Source organism: Siniperca chuatsi, linkage group LG17 (genome assembly GCF_020085105.1).
Source record: "Siniperca chuatsi isolate FFG_IHB_CAS linkage group LG17, ASM2008510v1, whole genome shotgun sequence".
NCBI classification, from domain to species: Eukaryota; Metazoa; Chordata; class Actinopteri; order Centrarchiformes; family Sinipercidae; genus Siniperca; species Siniperca chuatsi.
The window spans coordinates 5,843,324-5,863,325 of NC_058058.1; the positions used below are offsets into that span (position 1 = coordinate 5,843,324).

Below are 20,002 nucleotides of genomic sequence, written 5' to 3' on the forward strand. Positions count from 1 at the left end.
TAGCATTTTATCACCAATAAATCATCAGCGCTTTAATTTTGAGATATTAGTGCATTTATTATGGGTGTATAGGATTTTTATTTGTCAGATAAAACCTAATGAATGAGTGACTAAACTATGTGTCTGTGTCTGCAGGTATGATCCAAGCTCTTGGCGGGTTCTTCGCCTATTTTGTCATCATGGCTGAAAATGGTTTTCTGCCATCTGTGCTTGTCGGCATCCGGCTTAACTGGGACGATCGCTCCACCAACGACCTGGAGGACAGCTACGGGCAGCAATGGGTATGAGTGACCTGACACAATATCAGTTTTCTCCTGTTTCAGCTATGTTCACTTGTATGGAGGAGCCATGTTTGAGTGACCTGATAGAATATCATTGTTCACAATAGAGGAATGTGTCTATTCGGACATTCCCCTCTTGTGTGTTGTGATATTGTACCAGGTTACTCATACAAAGCTCCCACAATATTTCATTCACAATTAATTTAATAGCAGTAATCTTTGAATGATAAAACATTGATGTAAATGACAACATCAGCATCAGCAACAGCATCTTCAACGTGTTTTACCAACAACTATTTAAATAGAAATCCACCACAGACATAAGTCATACATTCTGTTTCTCTCTTCCTCTTTCTCCGTACAGACCTATGAGCAGCGTAAGATTGTTGAGTTTACTTGCCACACGGCCTTCTTCGTCAGTATTGTGGTGGTGCAGTGGGCAGATGTCATCATCTGCAAGACCAGACGTAACTCTGTGTTCCAGCAGGGCATGAAGTAAGTCAAACGATTATATGAAAATTAGTTATCTGAATAATGCTGCACAAAATGAACATTAGTGCAGCATTAGAGGGCTGGAGGGGACTTACACAGAGTTGGCGTTTTATTTGTTAGACAGGTAAACAACTTATGATGTAGCTAATGATGGCCTAATGATTGTTGTTTATCCAACATTTAAAACGTCAGCTCACCTCATTTAAAAACATCCAGCAGTATTCTCATTGTGCCTTGTCTTTAACTTTGAATATGAGACATGCTAACTTTAGCTTGTGCTTATAGTATGAGCTGTCTGATACCTCTTACTACTTAAGTCGGTTTGTACTAATGTAGTAACATTGTGTAGATATAGTACACATTGTTACAATATGCAGATAGAGCATCACTGGTGGAAAGTAACTAAGTATTGTACTTAAGTGCAATTTTGAGGTACATGTACTTTACTTGAGTATTTCTGCTACAACTTTTACTTCTAAAGGAGCATTTTTACATTGTTGTGTTTGTACTTTTATTGAAGTAAATGAGCTGCATATTTCTTCCATCACTGTACATTATACAGGTCTTTTCACTGAGGAAAGAAAGAAGAAAAAAAATGGGGATTGTGGTGGCGACTAGGCATTGCTTTGGTTGTTGTAGCTTCCCACAGCTGCCACTAGATATCACTAGAAAGCCACGTTTTACTCACACACCTTTAATTTATGGCCCCAGTTTATGGCATATGTTTGCTTGTTCTCTCTTTCCCTCCATCTTTTTGGGTTTTTACCATGTCTGTTCTCTCCCTTTGCTGCTCTGTTGTGCAGGCAGCACTTATAGTCCAGGCACACAAACCCAGATTACTGGTGCTCCTACAGCTGTCCTCAAATTCTGCCTGCAGGAAATCAACTTTGAAGCCATTTTATGATCCAAAAGTAGGTTTAGATAGCAACTGACGCAGCTTCTTTCTGCATTTATTTTCCGGCAGGAATAAGATTTTGATCTTTGGCCTGTTTGAGGAAACAGCTCTGGCTGCTTTCCTGTCTTACTGCCCTGGCATGGATGTGGCACTACGGATGTACCCACTCAAGTAAGTAACATCACACATTCAGCAAGAGAATGAGCAAAGAGCAAATCGGCACATCATCACAGTACCATTATATACAATCCTCCATGTTTACTTTCAGGGGTAATGAATTACAAAAGATATGTCAATGTAATCCCATTACTTTGTCCTGAAATCACAATACCATTATATTACCTTTGGCCTATCTTGCTTTGAAGTCAAGTTTGTTTGTATAGCCCAATAACATATATGATGTATATGAGCAAGTATCACAACCTTTATGGGTCAGTAATTAACAAAATACTATTAGCTTTTAAGAAAGGTAATGAGTACTGTGTTCTTCATTACTTTCTCCCAGTTTTGCCCCGAGCACTGCTCTTACTCTCCGTCATTCCCTCCGTTCTCCCTCAGGCCCAGTTGGTGGTTCTGTGCGTTCCCATACAGTTTCCTCATCTTTGTTTACGATGAGATCCGAAAACTCATCCTTCGCCGAAACCCCGGAGGTAAGATAACACACACATATATAGTATGGATCTTTAAAGGGTGAAAAGAAGAACAAATTACAAATGTAATGGAAAAACATTACATTACTCATAGATAACACAGATTAATCATTTATATTTTTAGTACCACTGCATCAAGTTACAGCTGTTTGCAGGATAATATTATCCAGGACCTTATAGTTTTGAATAATGTTTTGCTCTGATGTCAATCACTAAATTAAATAATTTAATAGGTAACGCGTCTCTTTCTCTTTTTTCTTCTTTCCCTCTTTTTCTCTCCTCTACATCTCTACAGGCTGGGTGGAAAAAGAGACATACTATTAAATTATCAAAGCATCATTTACTTCTCACCCCGTCCTCCCCTGAACTCATCCCTTCTTCTCTATCTCCCTTTCTCTTTCCTCCTTCCCTCCATCCATCGCTCCTCTCCTGTCAACGTACTCAAACTGTACAAGAAAACTATGTTTACTCCTCCTCATCTCCACCCTCCCATCTTCATCTCCTAAAGAAACAAAAAATCAAACGCCAAGACGACGAGAGGACCAACGACAGAGGAGGAGAGGATGGGGGAGGGAGTGGGTTTTTAAACCTTCCTGTCCTCTCTTTCCCTCTGTCCCCATTTTTTCTATCCAAAGTCTTTACAGCACTATTCTGCCAGTAACACTGTTGTGCCGATGCTTATTACTGCACTGAGAGCTGCAGCCACTCTTCACATGTGTACTCAAACTACACCACTGTGTAGAAGTGAATAAAGAATATGAAAACAAGAATAAAGACCTGACTGTTCCACTGCGATCACTCTTGCCAAGCAGAACAACAACATGGCAGCTCCCGTCTAGACTCCCAACTGGCGATTTGAGCGGGTGGGTGGCTTCAGGTTTTTTATTGTTTTTGTTTTTTCCTGCCAGAGAAAAGCCACCCAGATCCAGCTCTTTAATCACTGCCATTTCCTGCCATTCTCCAACTACAACTTTACTTCTTTCCCTCCTTTTTTCTCATTCTATTTCTATTTACTCACTGCCGATCTTCTACTGCCATTCTCTCTTCCTTCTCCCCTATCAATAAAGAATCAATCTCACCATAAAACTCAAACACTCCTTCCCCCTGACTCCTTCCCTTCTTCTCTCCCTCCCTCCCTCCCTTTCCTCCCCCCCTCCCTCCTTTTCCTCCCCATGTGTTATTTTCTGACTGAGTGTTTTTTTAAATGCAAAATTGTTCGTAAAAGTTTTATGTTTCTAAAGTTTGGAGTGGGTCTGAGAGCTGCTTGTTTTCATTCGGACATGACAAAGCACACTGTCTCTCCCTCTTCCTCCTTTCTTTCTTTCTCACACTCCTCCTTTACCCCAACTGCCTCCCCCCTCCTCACCCTGCCTGTCTATCTTTCCCTGTTTGTCTGTTTGTGAACACCGTGCAAAAACCCTCCGTCCTTGTAAACTTCTACCCACTTCCACTACCTGCCGCCTCTTAGTCTCCCACCCTCGCCCTGCCCGCAACCACCCCCCTCAACCCCACCCACCCTTCCCCCCAGGTAAAAAAAAAAAATACAATCTTTCTGTGTCCTCGGAAAAAGAGATTTCTCTCCAATTTCATTATTTAAATCAGTGGAAATGTGGAATAAGGCAATCTACCTTAACTTGCAAAACAGCAGCAAAAAATCATAAATGAAATAAAATAGAAGATTTCTCTTTTTTCAACTTGGTCTCCAGTTTATTTTTGTGTGGAGTTTTGTCAGAAAATGGAAATAAATGCTGTGACCAACTCTTACTTATGGCAGTACTGTCAAATCATCTGTTTCACCAAGTCGGAGGAAATGTTAACACATTATATGTCTAGACATATGCCATTAAGTTATTAGACGAAATTTTGTGGCCCAAGTTACAAAAGAAGATGTCTGAAGCAGGGTTGAAGAACCATCTTTGTTCCAGATGATACATTTCGGTCTATAATGGACAGTCGATTTTATTAACACAGCATACATCAGTTCAACAGTCACGTGAGGACTTCAGCAACTCCTAACAGGTATAAGATCAATATTTTCAGGAACATTGTAGTTGACAAAACATTCTCACCACAAGGTCCATTTAGTAGCTGTATCACATGCTCTTCCTCAGCAGCTAGAGTTTGCCCAGTTGTCATTGAAATTTAGATGTTTAAATCTGCAGCTGAAAACAACACAGAGCAGTGAATGTGAATCAAAACAGTAAAGTTGTGGGCCGGACAGCTGAACAATGAGCTGAAACTCACTGTAAAGCTCCATAACGTTGAGGGGAGCTGCACATTCAAGCGATAATTCTCTGTAGGTTTATCACTACAATACCAGCAATCCCTTTCACATTTGATACATTGTTATAAAAATATTGATTATAGCCGCTCTAAGGACTTCTCGTCCATGTTGGCATAAAAGTTCATTTGTGATGGAAATCTTGACTTGACTATCGAAAGCTCCAGAACAGCTGCTAAATGGGTGTTGCCGTTGTTTTGTTTTGTCAGCTACTGTTTCCATGCTCAAGAATGAACTTTCAATCTCAACCTTTTAAGCCAACATGAACGAGAAGTCCTGAAAGTGCTCAGAAAACATTAAATAAATTCCAAGACAACTGGGACACTCCTGCGGAAGAAAAACATGCAAAATGATCAAAAGCACCATAAGAGTTTCTACATGGGCCTTGTGGTGAAATTGTTGTGTGAGTTTCCAAAGTCAAGAATGCACTTCTAATCTAAAAAAATGGTATTGTATTTTGTTGAAGTACCAGTTGGCTACCCAGGCTGCCATTTGAGTGTGAACCTTGCTTTATCATGGCCTGTTCACTGCTTTATTGTCAGCAGTATCTACACTATCAACAGTACTTCAGGGATAATTTGTTTGCTTTTCTCCTCTTTATGATGCAAAGTAACTCCCTGTTTTTTGTTGGTATGAGAACACTGCTTCTCGCACAGTTGTGCCATGAACAGGCAAGGCTTGTGTGATGTCTCGAGAGGAATTAAACTCTACAGCCTCCGGGGGAAAATATGTTTTGACTTGAACAAACAGAAGAACCAGGACAATATTTGGCTTGAGGTTGGGTGACCGCAACACTGGTAAAGACACAGAGAACGTCTTTGTGTAACACAGGTTATAACTATCACAAAGCACCATAGAAATAACATTGCTCCATCCTGTATTATAAATGCTCTTTACAACTGTTATTTGCAGGTTCGTCAGCTAACTTGGCTTTGAAAATGATTAAAGTGGCTTGCAGCTTCTGGAATCCACCATTGGATTTAAAGAAATGAGGTTAATTTCCTACCCTGCTCATCGTTCTGACTCAAGTAAGTTTACAACAGATTATGTGAGAGGTAACTTTAAGAAGATGGTTCTGAAATACACCATCACACAGCAACCGAGCGAAAATAGAACTTGTTCCATGTTAACCAGCTGTAAACTTCTTAAAAGATGATTTAATCAGTTCAAATCATTAATACTAGCATGCAACATAAAACTACTGCTTACATATAATAAGCAAGTTTACAGCAATTTCTAAATTTGCAATTTTAAGTTTAGGTGAAATTAGAAAGAAACAATCTAATGTAGCTTCAGAAGCAGCAGTAGCTTATTTTTATCACAAGTGGCCTGCAGTTCAAAGACCTGATCCTGCAATGTCTGGCCAACATGAGCATATTTCCAGACAAGCAAGAAAATGGATGGATTTTTTTATGAAGTACTTTGTGTGAAATCTGTTTAGTTTAACTGCTCTGTAACCCAAGTTTACATAAATGACACAGAGCATGAATAGTTATTATCCCAGTACAACAGCATAACTGTACAATCAATGTAAAAAAAATATGAATTTTATTATTTTAATTTAAAAATCTCATAACACAATAAAACCAGTCATTTTAAGAAGATCATGACATGCCAGACCTGCGGGATTCAGAGTTATACAACCAATGGAAAACTATTGAGTTATTTATTGTTTACACTATATTTTAATTATTTAAACAACTGTTGTAATTATTGATGTATTCAGTTATAATGAATATAGCTTATTATCATTCAAAATAAGAGAAATTGATCAGTTTGTATATTAACTGCAGTAATGTACCTTTAGAATCAGAAACAGCCTGTGACTCGCTTTGGGTTCGATAGTTTTATGCTTCTACTTGTGAACGGATGAGTCTGTGTGTGCGTCTGCACACATACACACAGTGACTGAGAGCAATGGTGTCCATGTTTCATGAATACTATTACAAGGCTCACAGAGCAAATGAGTGCTCCTGCCCATTTCACACACACACACACACACACACAGTCTTATAACCCAGGGATATAGGTCACCTGTTTTGTGAGTTCATCATTTTTCTCTCTTCTGTTTCGTTCTCTCAGGAGTTTCGTGCAACCTGTTACCATTTCTTTCCATTGTTCATTAACTACAGTTAACCCATTGTCTCCTGCACACAGACACATTATTTTTATGTTTAATTACCATCGAGTTAATAATATTAATATGTAGTCTACAGGCTGTCTTCTTTGGATAATAGCTGTTCTCTGTAATTCATACAACATATTATGTACTTTACAATAAAATTTTTAAAAATGTGTTTTAAAAAGTCTTGGGTACAACAATGCAGTATAACATGCCTGCCAATATACTCACTAAACAAATATCTGATATAACTAAACAGATCTCAACCTTTTACTGGAATTGTTCAAATAACTATCAACAAGCAGAGGAGTTATTTTCAAAGTTGGGTTTAAGAGAATATTCTAAAGAAAAGTGGTCAGAGGAAATAATAAGTAGAATATATTGTGTCATCAAGCACATTTATTATTCAGAGCAATGCGTTAGCCTTAACATGACGGCAGCACAGAGGTGTGTTTGTGCTCAGACTGGACACGTCCATTCAGCCCCAGAGAAAGACAGAAAGTGTCACCTGTGTGATTTAGATGAGGTTGAGAGTGAAATGCATATGGATGACATTTCAATGACGTCACAGTCGAATGCAGAGTTTTAGTTATTTGTTTTTTTGTTTGATTATTTAACAGTTAAAATACATATAAACAGTGTTTCATAGGAAGAAGTAATGCAACAGATATAATGTATATAGGGCGTCTAGCTGAAGCTAATTTGCTGCCACCATCCCTGGTTAGACTTTTTAAAAATGTTTAAAACAACTAAACGAACAAATGGATAAAAACAACTAAACGGGTAATCAAGCTCTGTGCATGTGTATATGCATGTGTCAATGTGTGTATTGTGCATGACTGTGTATGCACTGACATAGGTGCTAGAGTATGTGAGAGTGTATATGTGTGTATATGTATATGTAGGCCAGTGGTGGAAAGTTACTAAGTACATTTACTCCAGTACTGTCCTCAAGTGCAATTTTGAGGTGCTTGTACTTACGCTTGTACTCCACTACATTTTAGCGGGAAATATTGTAATTTTTACTTCACTACATTTATTTCACAGTTACTGTATAGTTACTATTATGTGATCAGTTTATAAAATATGCATTGTCATAGATTAAAATACCCAATGGCTGTTAAAACTAGTTCCACCTTGACAACATTAAAATGCTGCGTACATGTACACATTAATGAATCAGTAATAGTATTCCAATAATATATATGTGATAAATATAACACTGTCATTTTCATAATGTGTACTTTTACTTTTGATAAGTACCTTTTGCAGTAACGCTTTAGATTACAGCGTGCAAGTTACAAGGTAATATTATAAATACAGGGTATCAAGGACTAAATACTTGTACATATACAGTGAAGAAGTACAGGAGACAAGGGGGGTGACAAAGGACCTAGAAATAAATTACACTGCAAATTACCCAGTACATATTGAGTAATTACAAGGTGCAAACAGGGTACCAGCAGCCTATATGCCCTTTCACAACAGCTATTTCATGAAAAGGAGCCAAACTATGTGTGGCACTTCTTTTTTTTTTTAAACATAATAATAAACTTTAATATACCCTGTAACACTATAATTACTAGTTTATAGGCACGCCCTTCTTCCCTGGCAAAGCCAAATGTTTTGTTCCCCAACAATACTGTAAATATATTGTAATTTTAAAATAAATTATAATATATATAATTTCATTTCACTATGAACACTGTTAACCCACTGATCCTGCTTTGCTACCCAGTAATAATACTACTGTACCCTCAATATTTAAAAAAATACTCAGTGTAATTTATTTCTAGGTCCCTCTTAAACACAAAGTTGTTACCCTCTTATTCCATAACTTTTGTCATCTTCCCTTGTACTTACATTTAGGTACCCAATAAGTATTTTATTGATACTCTGTCTCTAATCCAAACCCATTGTGCTGCTGATACTTCCGTACGTTTACTGAAGTAAGACTTTCACTTGTATTGGAGTATTACTACTTTCCCTTAAGTAAAGGCTGATGTAGGTGTACACATATGAAGTCAATCAATTAAAAACTCAGTACATCTTCACAAACAAGGCGTTTGACGTCAGTTTTTGTTAAAGGCCTCACATCAACATTTATGTTGTATGTTTAATTTCAAGTTCACGTCTGATAAACTATGTTCTTTTTTTACATATGCACACATTACCTTGTTTTGCGCTTGCTTTCCTTTCTGTTCTCTCTTGCCTCTGTATGTAATGTAAGTAATGCCTTATAAGCCCATGTGGACTGGTTACCCTCGGGTGTGTGACACTGGAAAAAAAGTATTCAATTCATAAGGACACACACACACACACACAGCCAGGAATCCACTAACAAACATCTGTTAGAATACAAAAGAGAGGAGATGCCTTATAGCGGTGCAGCTCCCCTCTACTCATAATGATGCTCACACACACTCGCATACCTCCCTTTCTTATCCACCATAACAACCACACTAAAACACCTTTCCTCTGACTCACACACACACACACACCTTCTCTCAATCTTCTACCCACTTACACTGTCTGCCCCCTCCTCCTACTACCTCTTTCTTCCAAATCTCTCTCACACACACACATCTTCTCTCAATCTCCTACCCGATTACACCCGCACGCTAAAACCCCTTTTTTGCACACCTCCCCAACACACACATCTCCTACCTTCCCTAAAACCCTTTTCGTTTCCTCTGACTCTGACACACACACACACACAGGCTCTCTTTTTGTCAACCACTAAACCCCCTCCATCCTCCCCTTTCCTCCCCCCTCCTCCCAGTAATCTGGCTGGCCCGTGGCCTCCTCTCTCTCGCTCCACTGTTCTGTGTGATAGAATATCGATCGGTTTGCCTCGGCTCGGCGTGGAGCAGGAGGAGGGGGGCGGCTGTAGGGCCATAGGGAGAGTGTGTGTGTGTGTGTGTGTGTGTGTGTGTGTGTGTGTGTGTGTTGGGGGGGGCAGTGGTCAGACATGCTCCAAGGTTGTTACCACAGCAACAGCAGGATGGGTCAGAGGGTTGCCATGGCGCCTAGGTCGCAGGGTCAGTGGGAGGGTCCTGGAGGGCTCTCGTTCTCTCCCTATATGTGTGTGTGTGTGTGTGTGTGTGTGTGTGTGTTAATAGGAAGGGTGGGGGCGGGTGGGTGGAGGAGAGAGAGGTGTCCAGTCCGGCTATATTGGGTGTGTTAATAATGAATGGTGCTGTATGCGGTCGCTGTCTCTTTCTCTCTCCCTCCATCTGTGTCTCTCTCTTCCTCTGTGTGTGTCGCAATAACATATGAATCAGTATAACGTCACCTCGATTCAAGTCAAGTTTTTTTTTTATTTAAAGATAAACTTTAATAAGACTTTTGTCACCAAGCAGTGTTTTACAAAGCAGTGATGGATGCATCTTCAAATCCTTTAAGATGTGACATCATATCCATGTTTTAGAGAAAGCCCCCACACACACAGAGAGAGAGAGAGAGAGAGAGAGAGAGAGACACACACACATACATCATCTTAGAAAACGTGAGAGGAAAGCCAATGAAGACTTAGAATAAAAATGTAGAATATATGTAGTTTAATATACAGCTAGAAAAGCTTTCCTCTCTTTGTTTTAGCCCAATTGATGATTTCATGTCTCCTGTGGACATATTTCATACACGCACACACACACATTCGCACTGAGATTTTTGAAAAATAAAATAAAATACAGGCCTACCGAGACAATTTATGATGAAAGAAAACACCCCAGACCTTATTACTACATTGTATCTTTAGATTTTGTTTTTTGTTTTTCTCATACACGTAATGTTTCCTTACCTCACATGTTCAAGAGTTGCAGAAATATATTTACTAAATCTATTTGAAGTCTTTTTATTTGTAACCTGCATTGTTAAAAATCTCAAAATGTAAACTCCTTAAAATATAAGATGTATTTTTAGTTATTACTCTTAGATTCTCTTTTTGCTGCAATTGAGTATTTGTATATTTTAAGTGTGTAAACTTCTTTATTCCGCTTTACATTGTTTACATCTTTATTTACTGTACATCACATCACCTTCAGCAAAAATAACAAGTAATTTGTAAAACACTGCTTGATTTATGGGCAGCATCATACAGATGTTGTGTTGTTCTTATTGACATATATTGTGAGTATATTTTCTCTAAATGTAGTAAATGAACGCCATTTTTAATATTCATGAGCAAATTAACAGTAACACTGGAGGAGAATATTTTAGTATTATTTAATGAATTAGTTGATGAATGTTATTGCCACACAACAGGCCTGAGTATCTGTTACTGAGGAAAAATCACAAATGAATCACAGGTTAAATGAGTCATAATCAATAAATGTGTACAAATATCACATAAAGCGCAAATTCCACAAATTTTAACACATTTTGGCCGTGCTACAATCCTAGTAGAAGAGCAACAGTGAGAACACACATAAAGCGCCCCAAGACCTGTTTTTCATTGCAGAGCAATCCTTTTGTGTTTACAGTCACGTTGTGTTTAATTAAACCTGCTGGACGAGAGCTGAGATTGTTTGCACTTCTTCTCTCCTCGGCGCGAATACACCGACGAGAACGACAGCAGCTACAGGACACACAAAGAAGAAAGCCAGAGTCTGGGTGAGATTCTCTGACCCTGTGTCGCCACATCAGTACAGTCATCCATGTACATGTAGATTGTCATGTTGAGAAGCTGTGTAATAAGTTGTTAATTTAAACAAAATTGTGAACAATCAAATGCAATTAAACACAAAAGCTCTGCAATAAATTATAGCTTTTTCAACTTATTTATACACTAAAACTTAATTTGCCAAAGTAATTTGTATTTGTTGACATAAAAGACATTTTGAGGTGTATAATATAAGATGTGCCTCATACTTTTCATCCACACACCCCATTTATGTACCGGTGTGTTAGAGAAAAACAAACTCCTTGCAATATAATAAAAGACAAACAATGGCAAAATATTTGACACCAAAACCTCTCACATTTTTAACAAAAAATACACTTTTTTGTACACACAAATACTCAAATTAATTGCAGGACTTTTGTATTTGATTGGATTAGACTGTACATGTGTTGATATGATATTGTGTCTACCCCGTGTATTTAGAGAAGTGAAAAGTATTGCCAGTGTGGTTCAGAATACAAATTCACATCCAGCTTGACTTATCTGGTCAAAAGCACCTTAGTACCAAGATTTCCTTTTTTTAGATTTTAAGCCAGTGGACCAAATAGGATCTCAAAGTCACAAGGCGTCCGTGCAAAGCCAATCTCTCAGCGCTGCAGACCCCCAGCCCCTTCCCCTCCAATATCCTGCATTACCACTGCAGGGTTATCAAACAGTCCCTGTGCAGCTTGGACAACTACATCTGTGTGACTGATTTCAGACACATTTCAGTGCTACTCTTACTGCTCTGTGTGTGTTTAACAAAACTTTGTGACAGGACATTAACAGCATAAAACAAAAGCTCACCAACTTTTCTAATAGCACGATTCCCTTCCGCCTGATCTGAAAATGCCCAAACAGCCATGTTTGGTCAAATATGTAATCCCAGGTAGAAGCTTCAGCAGGATGAGAAGAAGACAACAATGTAATTTGCATTAATCCTTTTTTAAAATAAATCATCTAATTGCATAATTTTATTTAGAGCAAAATGAAATTTCAAATTATCTTCCATCCCACACTAAATACTCACCATTTGGAGGACAATTATGCATTAAAAGTTGTTCAAAAATTATTACACTGTCGAGAAGAGAAGAAGAAACAGATTAGATGCATTCATTCATTCACATATTTAGGGATATAACACAAGGTAAATTCAGTTTATTATATGGGGAATAAAGTTTGTTTGCCGCCTCTGGATTTGTGGTGTAAAATCATAAAATACACTACATAGTAATAAGCAGTAAAGCACAAACAATTAGTCAATCAATTGACTTATCATTTGACAAAAAAAATTCTCGATAATCGAGTCATTTTTCAAGCAAAAATGGCAATCTCTGGTTCCAGCTTCTCAAATATTAAGATTTGCTGCTGCTTCTCTGTTGGTCGGACAAAAACGAAATTAGAATATGTCAAATCACTCTGTGGGGAATTGTAACAGGCATGTTTTGTTATTTTATAGACCAAACAATTAACTGATTAATCAACTGAATTAATGTCAGATTAACTAATAATGAAACTAATTGTTAGTTGCAGACTTTGTAAGTGGTATCAAGGTGATGAAAGGTTTTCGAGGATGTGGATCTTTTCAAATTAAATTAATCAATCAGCCTACTCCATAACTTAATTTCAAATATTTGCTTTTTGTGGTCTGCAGGTCCCCCAACCTTTTTATTAACACCTACATAAATGAACAATAACTGAATCTGTTTACTTGAGTCCAGTCAAACTGAGGACGATGAGGAAGAAGAACATCAGGAGACAGTTGAACAGTTGTCCCGGACACAGTTTTGGACAAAGTGTTGCAGTTTGGCCATTTGGCCACACGGTGGCGCTCGAAGCCCTCCGGCAGCAACAGTCTGAGCGAGAACCTGCATAAAGATCAGGCGTTTCTTTTTAAACCAAAGCTTTCACAGAATGCAGTCGAATAAAACATTTCTGCTTCACAGTGGAGCGTTTACTGTCTCGCCTTTTGCGTTTCATTCCTAGGAATTGCGCAATAGATTAAATATTCATTATTATTACGTCTTAATGGCCTATATTTTATAAGAACCAGCGATAAACACACTAGGCCTACATATAAAGGGGAGGTCACCACGCAGCTATAAACACATCCTGAGACAGCAAAGGAATATCATGGGAATATTACACACGTGTTTCGCTCAGACTGTCGTGTTTATGTACCTTCTCCTCCTCCCCCAGATGGTCCTCCAGATTATAATCTACTGTAGATGTTTGATTTTTCTGATAGTTGTCTGTTCGACGTAAAACGCCCCAAATCTTACTTCTGGGTTGGTTTTCCGGGGTATCCTTTCCTTATTGACATTACCATTTATGACGGGAAGTTTCTGCCCACATGGAACAGTGGGAGGAGAAAATATTAGACATGCTGTCAGACTCATCCACTCATCATTTCAATGTGATGCTATTCTGATGCACACTATGGATTTATCTCAAGAACAAATATATATACATATTAATAGATATATATTTCTGGTGGCTGGTCAAGGTGGGTTCATGACTTGACTAAAATCCTGGTGACCAGCCACCAGAAATCTGTATTAAGTCTGAAAAATGTTGTGTAATTATATAATTTTCCTATATTTTTCACATTAAAAGTAGTCAAATTTAAATATATGATCCTTTCTGATCATACTGAATTATTGCTTTAGTTATAATCATGGTTAAGGGTGTTGCGATGGAAGGTGGTGAAAATGTCCACTAATGGGTGTTCATGTAAACAGCAAACGGCAGCAATATTAACACTTTTAGTTTGGAAGGCAACTCGACTGCATCGATACTGCACTGCCTTTATACTTTGTGTAGACCAAGTAAGTTGACAGAAAGTCTGTGTTAACTTATTTCGCAGAAGACATTTTGCCATGTCACAGCAGGGAAAGCACATGTAAATACTGAAACGAGGGATGGCTGAATTTTATGTAGCTGCTTCAGTTTCAGGGTCCTGGTATTGTGCATGCTGGCTCACTGTCATGACTTTCTGGGACGCTTGAATACAACAGAGCTGTTGTTAATGTTATTTGTGACGCCTGTGTTTTTCGTACTATTACAAGTCAAAATGTCTGCTGTGAAAAACTGGCAGACTGTTCAGTACTGGGCTCGCTTGGTGGTCTAGAGGTTAAGGCACTGACCTTGAGCTGCAGCGTCCCAGGTTCGATTTCAGCTGCGGGGATGTGTGTTGCTTGTCATTTCCTGTCATCTCTCTGCTGCTGGCTGTCTAATGAAGGCATATAATGCCCCCAAAATAATTACAAACAAACAGAAAAAAACTATTCATGTAATTCAAGATATAATCCCCCCCACTAATAATGGCAGGACTCAACAAAGAGTGTGCTGTCATTATATCATATTTTACCATTCAACAATATGCTCTAAACTAAATGTGGGAAATGACTCGGCAACACTAACCAACTCACTGGAAGTGTCTGCTCTTAATTCAACCACCACATTGTGGCACAAGGCTTTCTGGGGGTTGTGTCCATAGTCTTTTCATTAAAATTTCCCCAAATCACAAATTTGTGTCAGTGGCCTTTACAGTCAAGACAAGACACGACTCCCTCTGTCCTTAGACCCTCAATCAGATAAGGAATCAGCGGTCTGTCTATAGTCTGCAGTCTATCTACATCTTACAGCACTGTTGAATTTGTTGTTAAATGACTGAAATGATATACGACTATAGATGTGGCAAATTTAGTAAACTACAGAAACTGTGCTGCATTTTGTGATTCAGGCATTTTGAGAATTCAACAGGACGGCTGCAAACGTGTTTTGCTGATATGAAAAGTATCGTGTCTCACTTTTGCTTACTTTACTTCACTCCTTATACTTGTCCAGTTCGTTTTTTCTTGCTGAGGTCTGTTTTCTCCTTTTAACGATGCTTACAATGTTTTTCTATGACCTTAATAATAATAACTTTTATTAGATGGGAAAGAAATCACTTTCCCAGATGCTGAAGCACTGTAGTCTGCCATGAGCTGAGCCTCATCACCTGCTACTGCTGCTGTCCACACACACACACACACACACACACACACACACACCCCTCTTTTCTGGTTGCAGCCTCAACTCCGTCGCCATGGAAACAGCTAAGATGCCGAGTGCAGGAGAGGTAAGGGTTGTGTGTGTGTGTGTGAGAGAGAGAGAGACTGTGAAGTATAAAAATCTTCTGAAGGACACATATAGATTAAAGGTGAGTGCGTTTATTGACGCTGTTTCTGAATACCTACCAACGATCTGACACTGTGTAGTTCATTAAACTGTGTTCTGAATGGTTTCTTCCTGTTCCCCCGCCACACACACACACACACACACACACAAACAAAAATCTTTCTCTTTTCTCTGACTCTTGTAATATTTTCTAAACCATTTAGGCCTCCGTTCTTCTTCTCTTTGACATCCTCTTCCTCTCTTGTGTTTTCTCTCCCTCACCTGCTCCCTCTGACACTAACCCCGACCCCTTTCAGAGCACACGTTCGCTCAAAAGCACCTTACAATACAATGAGAGCCTATGTTTTTTACTATCGGTGAACCCCAGAGGGAATCAAGCGCCCTAAACTAAACGCCTGGCTGTGTTAATGCCACGGTCTCTCCATTGAGCAACGCAGGACCCCTCTCTCTCTCTCCCTCTCCCTCTCTCTTTTTTCTCCCTCACCTGCTCTATGTCTATGTCTCCCGGCCTCTCTCTCCCCCCCCCCCTTTCTTCCTGCCTCTAAAAAGCCAGATGGGCCGGAGCTCCTTTTATTCTTGAGGCCCGGTGCACGTGCCGAGGACACAGGGCCTCACAGCGTTTAATTCACAAGCTTTAGACGCCCCCTTCTTTTAACCCCCCGTGACCAACACCATCACCCCCCTCCCCACACGCTCTCTTTCTGTCCTTCCTGGCCCCCTCTATTCTACTCTACTCTATTATCTCTTCTTTAATTACACTCTTTTCTGTTTTGTCCTGCTCTTCTGCGGTCTGCTTTCTTCTATTTTTGTCAAGTTTCATGTTTCGTGTGTTGATCTGATCTGCTACTCTGTTCTCTCTAATGGACTCAATGCTCTTGTGTTCTCTGCGAAAGTCTGGTTTTACACTGTAAAATATAAAGCAGTTTTGTCCTCTTCTGTTCTACACAGAAATTGCTTTGCACCACATACTTCCCCCAGTGTGACCCCAGTTTAGTGAGTTTTCATTCGATAAACTGAATTTTTATTTTCTAAATCAGTGAATTTTTGTTCATTAAACTGGGTAGATTTTGTAATACGATCAAAAGCTCCAGAACAGCTACTAATGGACCTTTTGGTGAGATTTTTCATTTTGGTCAACTGCTGTTTCCAAGGTCAAGAGGGAACTTTACTTTATTCATTTATTTATCAGGGACAACAAACATTAATTGGCGCTGATAGTCAGATTTAGTCAAAAGGCTAGGCCTAATATTCAATCTCAAATTTCAAATTTGAAATCCATACACATATAAATAGAAATCTGGCTAACACAAGACTTAGTACATTCATGACTTCAGTTGTTAAAAGAGAAAAAGTGAACAGTATTACCCTTGTTAGTTATCGGGTTCCTTGTTTCTAAAAGTTCAGAAAGCAAATCCTGCAAACATGCAAGAAAGAAAGTGAAAGTGCATGCTCGCGTTTTAAAGTTCAAACCAGATTTCTATATAAATACTTCCCATACATAATGACACATTTTTTAACATAATGAGACGATGGTGTAGCCCTGTTTGTTTTCCATGGAAGATGGAAACAAATATAGTTCCTTCGTTTGAGAACCTGAAGGTGGATGGGGGCTGGGTGCCAGTTGAACTGCTGCCCGCAGGCTTGTTTGACCTCCACCTCCCCTCTTACGAAGCCACTGAACCTGACAGAGAGATGCTACAGTTTTCACACACTGACCAGAGTCAAAGTGACTGATGTGCACAGCAGGCCCTTTAATTGGCTGAGCTGGTGTGTAACAGGATTTAATTAGGTTAATTGATGGATAAATGGTGGAGAAGTGAACAACAGCCTATAGACTGAGCTTTTGGAGGCTTCAACTGATGATTTATTTTCTCTTATTTATTTTTTTCTAAATCTACAATATCTTTAAATCGTTTTGGGGTTGTTGTTTTTTTTTGCATACAGTAGCTCTTTCATTGCAAAGAGCACGATATAGTCCAAAGCCAAACACATTTTGAGCTGCATTTATCAGATATCAAGACTGAAGCACTCTCTCTCTTTCTGCAGAATCTCCCCTACTTCTTATGTTTTTACTCAAGCTCAGCATGAATAGTTCTGTCCTCTTATTTCAGTGCAACCTGTTCCAGAGGCCAGGTCATCTGAAGTCTAATTGTTATTGAATGTGGTCAGTATTTATTCGGGATTATTCGGGTTAACGTGGAAATAATGAGGTTGCCGATCTCGAGGCGGTGTTGGGCGGTCGCAGGGAAATCGATGAACACACTGAGTTAATTATGAGAAATCAATTAAAAGGAGGGAGAGGGTGCTTTGAGAGGAAGCGCCGACCAGAGAGACGGAGAGGGGGGTGACGAAAAGAGGAAAGTGATGTCCTCTCTCTCTTTTTCTTGGTTGTTTCTTTTTGCTTCTTGCACTAAAATATGAGCAAACGATTTATGCTGGTTCCTTTATACGAGCTCTCCTATCAGTTTGTTTTACGAGCCAGATTTTTCTCGCTATAGCTCTTTGAAAACACACCCACACACACACACGTGCTCACACTTGACAGCAATTGACATCAAACAAAGCAGAAGCCCCCTTTTCACTGTTTTGTGCGGCTCATCCTGCAGACAGAGATCCATCCGTGACATATGTCCTTCCTGCGAAAACTCCGAGGCTACACACACACACACACACACACACACACACAGGTCAATGGGATTTCCACCCTGATTTTGAGTCGGAGGGTAAACACACTGTCCAAAATCCGCAGCCCATCTGAACCCTGCATGGAGACAGACAGACACGCGCGCTGTAGGAGCCGCTGACCCCTCTAATACTCCTGATTCCCGATCGATAAATTGCACAAGCTTCATCACTTCATCGCCATGCACATTTGTACGTCTGCACGCTTCTTTAGCCAGCAATATGATTGTTTCAAACTACAAATTCTCTGTAAGTTCAGCTTCAGAATTAAATGCAAGTTCAGTTCAAACGTCACAATATTTAGGTCACTGCCAATATGATCCTTAAGTTTTTTAATGTTAGAATTTACTTCAGGCCTTTTGCTGTTCTTGATAACTGCAACAAGCCATTTCACTCACGAGGATCACTTAAGTAGGCTATTTATGAATGAAAGTGAAAAAAAACTTACCTAACCTAAATTATTCTAATATAGGCTGCTTTAATTTAATTATAGCTGTCAAGTCACCACATAATTACCTTTTTAATGTAATCTGGTTGAGTGGAATCACGTGAAGAAATCAGCAGCAGGTTTTCTTTACCGTTTCACGTTTGACTAATGTAGTCTATGGATTAATGCCAATGCACATTTAATACAGTTTAGTGCACATTCATCTGCTCTCTTTTGTTAGTCTTTTGATAAATTAAGTCTTTTGATAAATTAAAGAAAACTAATATTGTGTTTTGTTTCTCTATAACTATGTGTTTTTCTCGATTTTTTTATAGTTTGTAAAAATAAACTTATTTTAAGTAGGTTATTATTTTTCGTTTTGATATAAAAATTTTGTCTACTTTTGTCAGATTTAAACAAAATGCAAGAAGCTTCATGTTTATTCCATGGATTTAAATATTTTTGCTTATATGCAAATAAGCCACAGTCAGTAAAAAATAGCGTAATTTATGCTCTCATTTATAATAATAAATGCCAAATAGCAATATTACATACAGTATATAGTCACTCTGCACATATTTGTATTTATTTTAGTAAAGTTTTGATTTATGCATCGAATGTAAATAGCCTGTCGTCGATGCGCCGGAAGAACGGAAAATAGTTTGATTATTTGTCACTGAAAAATAGGCTATTCAAAAGAGAAAAGCGTGTTTTTTAAATCACCAAAGTGAAAGTAAACGAAATTAATTGCATGAATAAATTATCTAAAAGAAATGATCACTGTATAAAAGACAATCAGGAAAGTTGTTTCATTCGTATGTTGTGATATTTAGTTTATTCTTTTTTTTTTGCATAAATGAAAATATATTTAAGTAATATGCATTAGGCTTCACTGTGTAGATTTTAATATTATTTTGTGAATAAAGTTAAAGACTAAAGACGGACCTCTGGAAAAGAAAATGTTCTCATTGTGCCTGAAAATTGCAAAGGCTTTCAAATGTCCATTTGTCATCGATCGATTTTCCATCCAGACCCTAAGAGTTTGACTTACATTTGAATTGATGAATAATAACCACAATTTCATATCTGGAGGACCACGTGTCCCCTGATGCTTACAACAGTTTCATAGCTTCCTGGCCGAAATTATAAACGTTTTGCTGTCCACTTATGAAACTTATTATCGAAGTTAATATTTAATCTTTACCTATAGGCTGATTTCTGAAATTATGAATCTCAAGAAAGCCAGTTAAAGCTTACAAAATCTGTTTGGAGAAAAACTGAAAGAGAAGAACATGCAGGTGAATTATTTAGCCTATTAGCTTTTATA

The 20,002-nt window shown here is 38.6% G+C and overlaps 1 protein-coding gene and 1 long non-coding RNA gene across 4 annotated transcripts in view; one reads left to right on the forward strand and one right to left on the reverse strand.

Annotated features, from left to right (window-relative positions):
* atp1a3a (ATPase Na+/K+ transporting subunit alpha 3a) overlaps nt 1-4,012 on the forward strand; it is a 30,957-nt gene extending 26,945 nt beyond the window's left edge. For both annotated transcript variants that reach the window (XM_044171847.1, XM_044171849.1), the window contains exons 20-24: nt 136-281; nt 646-776; nt 1,738-1,839; nt 2,227-2,318; nt 2,614-4,012. In XM_044171847.1, the coding sequence (XP_044027782.1) occupies nt 136-281; nt 646-776; nt 1,738-1,839; nt 2,227-2,318; nt 2,614-2,642 (500 nt within the window). In that variant the 3' untranslated portion in view covers nt 2,643-4,012. The remainder of the gene's footprint in view (nt 1-135; nt 282-645; nt 777-1,737; nt 1,840-2,226; nt 2,319-2,613) is intronic.
* A 7,155-nt stretch (nt 4,013-11,167) lies between these two features.
* Nucleotides 11,168-13,705, reverse strand: LOC122864438. Of its 2 annotated transcripts, XR_006375222.1 has the most exons (5): nt 13,566-13,705; nt 13,096-13,252; nt 12,415-12,461; nt 12,192-12,280; nt 11,168-11,300 (listed from the first exon to the last, which is right to left on the reverse strand). It is a non-coding gene; the product is annotated as an uncharacterized LOC122864438 (long non-coding RNA). The 2 variants fall into 2 exon arrangements; XR_006375221.1 differs by having other exon boundaries at nt 12,415-13,252.
* Between the last annotated feature and the right edge of the window lie 6,297 nt (nt 13,706-20,002).